This window comes from Sinocyclocheilus rhinocerous, unplaced genomic scaffold (genome assembly GCF_001515625.1).
Source record: "Sinocyclocheilus rhinocerous isolate Xijiao unplaced genomic scaffold, SAMN03320098_v1.1 scaffold2451, whole genome shotgun sequence".
Lineage (NCBI taxonomy): Eukaryota > Metazoa > Chordata > Actinopteri > Cypriniformes > Cyprinidae > Sinocyclocheilus > Sinocyclocheilus rhinocerous.
The window spans coordinates 90,595-97,953 of record NW_015631753.1 but is presented as its reverse complement, the minus strand read 5'-3'; the positions used below and the strand labels follow the sequence as shown (position 1 = coordinate 97,953).

At 36.7% G+C, this 7,359-nt stretch overlaps 1 protein-coding gene across 1 annotated transcript in view; it reads right to left on the bottom strand.

Annotated features, from left to right (window-relative positions):
* The window catches only part of LOC107741983 (extracellular matrix protein 1-like), a 9,694-nt gene extending 2,904 nt beyond the window's left edge, over nt 1–6,790 (bottom strand). The window contains exons 1-7 of the mRNA XM_016554812.1: nt 6,463–6,790; nt 6,085–6,129; nt 5,356–5,391; nt 5,086–5,142; nt 4,727–4,792; nt 4,232–4,500; nt 2,311–2,519 (exon numbers count right to left, since the gene is read on the bottom strand). Coding sequence (XP_016410298.1) covers nt 2,311–2,519; nt 4,232–4,500; nt 4,727–4,792; nt 5,086–5,142; nt 5,356–5,391; nt 6,085–6,129; nt 6,463–6,532 — 752 coding nt within the window. The 5' untranslated portion in view covers nt 6,533–6,790. The remainder of the gene's footprint in view (nt 1–2,310; nt 2,520–4,231; nt 4,501–4,726; nt 4,793–5,085; nt 5,143–5,355; nt 5,392–6,084; nt 6,130–6,462) is intronic.
* Between the last annotated feature and the right edge of the window lie 569 nt (nt 6,791–7,359).

Genomic DNA, 7,359 nt, shown 5'->3' with positions numbered 1-7,359 from the left:
AGAAGGTCTGCACAAATCCAAAAACTTATTTTAAGTGCAAAATTGATTTTCGTGCGATCGAAATACTTTCTTCTTTGCAAGACAAACATTTTCTCCACAAAACTCAGTTCGCGCGCGTGCAAAACGCACTTTTGCTCGCTCAAAATATGATCTTTCACGCGCAGAATTGTGGCAGAGATCTAATCCCATACGTCTGAACTTGAAGTAACATCACACAGCAGCATATTAGGGTTTGTTGTAAATGTAAAAGGTTTATAAGACACTTTGTAAATAACATTTTAATTTTGTTAAACATGAACTTTATGGGTTTTTGTCGGTTTGTCAAATTCAAATTTCAGGTGGTTTGACTATAACAACCTTGTATATTCAAATCTGTTAATAAATGTTAGAGTGAACTTTGGGGGGGGCAAGAAGTTTATTCATTGATACTTTCATTCTTAATGTAAAAAAAATGTCATGTAATCTAAAAATATACTTTATGGGCTAACATCTAAACATCGGTTTTTATTGAAGTAAAAAATGTTTGATACAACTGAATCCTACTGACTACATTGTTACATTAACAAACATTTTTGATTATTTTGATGTTATAAATAACATAAGCTGGAAGATGAATTTATTGTTCATGTGCCTTTCTATTTACAGTAGTAGCCACATTAGGGTATTTAATCTACTTCTTTTCATTTTATCATTACATCAAAAACTGACAGTGTGCCACCTTTTATTTTGTCATAGATACTGTAAGAAAAAGTGAAGACGTCGAAGATCTTGATGAAGAATTACTTTTATTACAGAATAGTATTGACAAAGTACATGTAGCCTAGTACCTTGGGTTCAACGGAGTCAGACTGAACCCCGAACATCCTAAGCTCAATCATTTTATACAGTATTACGTTTATCTTCCCTCTCAACATGTAAATTAAGTTTCGTTTTAAATGTAAATTGCGGATGACAATTAAAGTGATAGTCTTCCGTTCCCACATCTTCGGTAGACTCAAGTGGGAAGAACCAAATGTTAAGGTGATAAGATTAAACAGAATTTTAAACGAAGGGGTTTCCCTGACAAATCCAGCAAAAAGAAAGAAACCGCTTTTCTTACCTTTTTTCCTGCTTTTTGGAAACTCCTGCGCTGGTTGGCTCGCCAATGTAAGAAAAAGTGAAGACGTCGAAGATCTAACCAAATGTTAAGGTGATAAGATTAAACAGAATCCATAGCAGTTATTTCATGTACCCTTTTGGTCAGCAGATGGTTCTTGACGACCTGCTGCTTCTCCCACGCTATCTCCGGAGGTAATGTTAATATTTACATATGATTAAGATCGGAAAGAACTATCTATATGATAATTAAGCTCTTTGTAGAGAAAGGAGCATAGTTTAATACACAATTTGGAGTGGAAGCTGGGTCGAGGCAGACTATAATTTCTTACAATACCATTATAGAAGAAGAGCAGAAGAGAAAGAATACTACTTCCACAGTTTTGAAAACACATTTATTTTCAATGTTCTATAGCATTTATTTTGCATAGTGCATTTTTTGTAAATATTTAACCAGGCTTTTCATTATTTGATGTGACCATCTATACCGTGGCGTAACCAATGTTGTGTCCAACAGGATTCGAAGAACAACTAGTCAGGAGCCACAGGTTTAAAATCAAGAGTATTTACTAGAGATCAATTACACAGGGTGGTAAAGCTCAATGAAGAGAAGAACACCTCCATTTTCTTCAGTCATCTTATATACTTTTCAATAAGAGTGTGTGCCTACATATTCTATATGTTATGTGTGTGACCATTACCATACATGTACTTTCCCAGTCACTATCTATGAAAAAGCTTGAACATTACTAAATACTGTACGTGCATTTTACAGTTTACAAATACAGAGTAAAATCGTATACCACATCAACAATACAGTTATTTCCATGATTGCATTAATTTTAAAATAAATTTTATTTGAAAAAAAAAATGGCATAAAACATCATTTTTAAAGCCATTATGAAACATAAATGTGAGATCATGGCTTACAGAAATATATACCATAAAATAAATGCTAGAAATGTTTTCTTAACAACTTTCTGTAATACTGATATGTTGTTAAAACCTCAAGCAAGGTAAAGAAATATAGAATATCGTAATTAATAAAAAATAACACTTTCAATCTAATTCATTTTGAATCACTCGGGTAACATTACAAACATTGATTTTGACAATTTCTTTTGTAAAAAAAAAAAAAAAAAAAGCCCATTAAAAAGCCCATTAAAAACCTCATTAAACTAAAGTCGCACTGTATATACTCCAGTAGAAACCTACCCTTTGCAAGCGCTGGAGTTATATTTGAAGCCTCGAATCTTTTTTGGACTGTTGCCATTTGAGACCTCGGAGGAGACGTGATATGAAGTATCTGAAGCCTCTTTATCAAAACAGCTCCATCTGGCCTTCCCGCTCTTCTTGCAGCAGAAGTAGTGACTGGTCTTAATAGAGAATTCCCGAGAACAGTAGGCAGCCAGACTCTTCTTCCACTGAATGATTGAAAAGACAATAGGCAGAAATAAACAAACAAAGGAAAAACACTATAATTGCAATGAGGTACATCTACAATGAAACAGACAAAAAGAGAGACTGCAACAGTCATGAGAGAATTATACGTGCACAAACAGTCAAAGCGGTTTACTTTGACATTGGTCCATTTCAATGTTTTGGATACTTTCTCACCAAAGACTAAATAGTGAAAGGAAAACAAAGAGAGATTTTGTCTGAAGACCTTGACTGTACATGAGAGAGCAGATATTTCCCTGATGCACGACAATGTCCATATAAAGACAAAGTAGACAATAGAACTTAGCAACATCAAAAAAATGAAAGTCAGTGTAGATGCAGTAATTTACAAAGGAAAAGCAGAGTAAAATAAGTCTTTAGCAGTCTTTAAAATATGATTAAGAAATTTACTTTCTATAGAAATGGTAATCCTCCTAGATCGAGATGGTCCTCACTGCAGAACACAAGATCCAGGGGGCGTGGTTGGATCCAGATCCAACTCCTCCCACCTTACATATACCTAACCTACCCGTCTCCACCCCCGATCCCTAAACCCACCCATCTCCACCCCTAAACCTACCAATCTCCACCCCCTAGATGTGGATCCAACCACGCCCCCTGGATCTTGTGCTCTGCAGTGAGGGGCTACTGGCCCAGATCTGCAGTCTCTGCTTTAGTAATGTGAAGAATCTAAAAGCGGTTAAGAACTGGATTATTTAAACCAGATGTGAGTGTAAACAAACACTGTGACTCTGTGGCGCTAAAACATTGCTGGTTGTTTGAGAAGGGCAACGCTGGTGAAGTTTGAAAGAAGTTTGGTGCTGGATCTACAAATGACAGGCATGTTTGGGAAACCTGTTTGGAAACAGGCAATAGAGTGCTTCAGGGATGACATGTTAGCACTAGAAACAAGTTAGCATTTGAGCACTTCTGGTTCCATCGTCTACAGGCTGAAGAAATGTTCATGCTTTCTTCTACAACATAAAATACATCAGAGTAATTCCTCCTTTTGATTTTGTTAAAGCTTTTGTTTACTTGTACTGAAAAACAATATTGGCTAAATGGGACTACAGAGGTTGCTGTGGACATTAAATGTCATCATACAAAAACTTAAACTCATCTACCCACGAGTCTGATTTTACAACCTCATTATGTTTATATGCTCATGCTCTTGCAAACTATTCTAACTCAAACTTTCATGGATTTTTTTTTTAAAATAAGGACTGAAAGAGAGAAGCTTAAAGTCATGCGACCGTGGTGTAGTTTGTTTATAGCCTATGTTTAGCTTTCTACTTCTGGTGAAAATTCATAAAAGTTGTGTTCATTCGTGAAGATCCTTGTGATGAACAAAACATGTAAGAATTATATACTTTTGTTAGCGACAGAACTTATTTTCTGCAATAATCCAAAAGGTAAATCCCATTGGGTTTTTGTTGCGAAAACAAGGGTGATGCTAACTTCCAGGTTGGCCTACAAAAATATGTCATCACTGCAGCACCCCATTTAATTTGTTGCTGCTTCCATTTAGTTTGGTGGCATGGAATTCATACACTAAAACTAAAGTATCAGTTCTCAATTTATACTACAACAGAAGAACCAGAGGTACATATTAGCTTAGATAGAATGTCCTCTGAATATTGTCTTGTGAAAGCTAGAAGCCTATCATTAGAAAGTATAATAATGTCAAGACTCTCACCGCTTGTTCAGCACAACAGATTTGCTCTTCCTGTGTTCCATTAATGCCACAGCAGACACCGTACCAGGACTGGAGTTGATTGATAGCATCAGCCTGTCGATACTTATGGCCAAAGCCATCCTGAGGAAACATGTCCTTAGGGTACCGGACCGGAGTTTTACTGAACTGACAGATATCTTGCAGGTTGCCTGTATTTGGAAAGGCTGCGGGGAAATCAACCTCTGGTCCCATCCTGGGTCCTATGGAGCGAGGGCCAAACATTGGGTGATCTGATGAGGCAGATGAGAGATTTTTAAAATTTAAAAACACCAATCACACACAAGATTTTGACAGGCCAAAAAAATCTGTAAAATGCTGCTATTCAACCAGTGTTATATTGATGGAACAGCATTTTATATCAACATACAAAATGTTAATCTAAAGACCACTCTAATTTCTAACTCAGATTCTGAGACACACTGGCAACACGAAACACATTATAGCATGCAACTGTACCTATTGGGACATTCTCTGGGTGAAAGTTTGTGTCTTCTTTCTGGGTCATGTCTGAAGAGCCTGCAACTAAATACACACAAAGAAACCCAGGAAAGGATGTAAAACACCATCCAACTAATTAATTGACTTTTCATTAAGAAACGTGCAATGGAAACAGCAAGCGATCCCTCACCCATCACTTTGGAAAGGTCAGGGATGATCGGTCTCTGCATCATCAAAAAGTCCAGCTCTGAAATAAGACACAGAAAGTGTAAACCTTTTTTTTTTTTTTTAATTGGTAATTTTTTTGTGGTAACAAATTAACAGCTACAGATGTAAATAACATGTTTTGCCAATGGAAACAGCAAGCGATCCCTCACCCATCACTTTGGAAAGGTCAGGGATGATCGGTCTCTGCATCATCAAAAAGTCCAGCTCTGAAATAAGACACAGAAAGTGTAAACCTTTTTTTTTTTTTTTAATTGGTAATTTTTTTGTGGTAACAAATTAACAGCTACAGATGTAAATAACATGTTTTGCCTCGTAAGTCAACATATTTATTTTAACAAATCAAAACACATACCCATTAGAAATAAAAAAAACAAATTGATTGATCAACAGGACAAATCAATCACTGATCATGGCCTTACCCTCACGGGTAAGTAGCAACTTTCGCTGAAGGCCATCTGTCAAAAAAACAACAACAAAAAAACAGTCAGGTCAGGCTCCTGACACAAGCATGGTTTTGCATTAGTGAAAAACAACAACAACACATATTTTGGACATGTTTTTTACTTAACAATATAGCTGATATAATGATAAGGCTACTCTGATTAAAATAATTTCATACAACAGAAATTTCTGGTGGTTAAATTAGATTGGACGAGTGCTGGGACATTTCTCTGCTTTTTATCACCAGGAGAACTAGAAAACCCGAAATAGAGCCAGGGCCGAGTGATAACAGAACGGTTTGAGAGGAGGCTGCGAAATCTCAGTCGCTTGAAGGGTGCATTCAAATGAGTGAAATTTAGTGGGCTCTCTGTCTACTACTGACAATAGAGTAACGATGTATGACGCACAGCTAAAACAGAAGTCAACATCCACTTGACACCAGCTTTCAATCTGTTACGTTGGTGACACGCAAAGTTTGATGCTTTTTTTGGAACAAAACAACGTTAATGGCCATTTTTTGTCTGAATGGTAAGTTGTAATAACTGCCCACTTACTGTATTGTTTTAACAGATAGGCAAATATCATACTCGCAATCATGCTGAACTAAACATTTGCGGATGAATCGCTGTCGTGCTGATCGACATTAACAATAACAGATGCTTGCGGAGTGCATATGGTATAAAGTCGAAAATATAATTCAAACAGACCTTCATCAACCACCGTGTCAGTAACTTCCCTTTGGACAGGAGAGTCTGGAAAAGTAGGACACATTAGCATTAGTCAATAGGAAAAAAAAAAACCTTGGCCAAGATCCAGAACATCTGCACGCATGTTTTTATGTAACTCTGGTATCCATGGAAAAAAATCTGTTCACAAACAAACACTTACAGAACATGACATAAATAAACATACATAAACAACAAATCATTCCTAAACTGTCGTGAACGCCCCGAGAATTTAACTAGCCTATATTCCTTCGCTTAATTCCTGATCATAAAATATATAGGCATAATATGCAAAAGTGATCCATGTCTGTGCAAATGACATGAAAATATTAGCGTGAGGGCCTAAAAAGTTGCATTTACCTTCCGATGCATCGCACAGGAGAGCGAGTAAAAGCGTCAAATAAAGTCCCACGCCGCGTGAAGAGCTCATGGTCGGTGATGTGCCCTCAGTCAAACACTTCTCGGTTGAAGTTAATGTGTTTCAGAATCGGAGCTCGCTGACTGTGTGTTCACCGGCCCGCTCTTGAGCTTTTAAAGGCAACCCCTCCTCTACATGAGCCAGGACGCGCCAAGTTCAGGAGATCATATGGAGGAGGAGGAGGAGGAGGATGCTCTGCTTTCTCAGACTTGCTGACACACTTTGTTTTTTTAACGTAGCCTGCCAGTACGTGCCCCGTCCTATCCTCTACCAGCCTAACCCCCGAAAATAATAAGTCAGATGGGTGAGGACAGAAAGAAGGGCAGTGTTTACTGTCAAAAATACACTAATTTCCATGTCACTTCCTTTCCCAAATTTGATGTACACGAGTTGCCTTTCTAGAAATCATTTGTGAATCGATTATGATGCCCATGACGCTCATGATTTTTTTTTTAACCTGCTTGGTGGTAAACTGAACTAGCCTATTTCTTGGTAAGTTACCAAAAGCCTTGTCAATGGATTATTAACAATATCTCATTTTCCCCAATATTTTTGTTCATGCATTTAGGCTTTGTCTTTTCTACAAATAAATAAATAAACACACACACGTATACATATGTATATATATATATATATACATACATATACATACATATATATATTTTTTTTATAAATTAAAACATTTCTTTAAAAATAAATTTGTATTAACAATAACTTATTGTTGATTTTTCTGAAGTGATTAACGTTACGTGTATTCAAGCTGTTTTATTTACGGCCATTCATCATTTGTAGCACGCAAGCCACCCAATAATCGCAATAAGCTTTGTGCTTTGTTACTT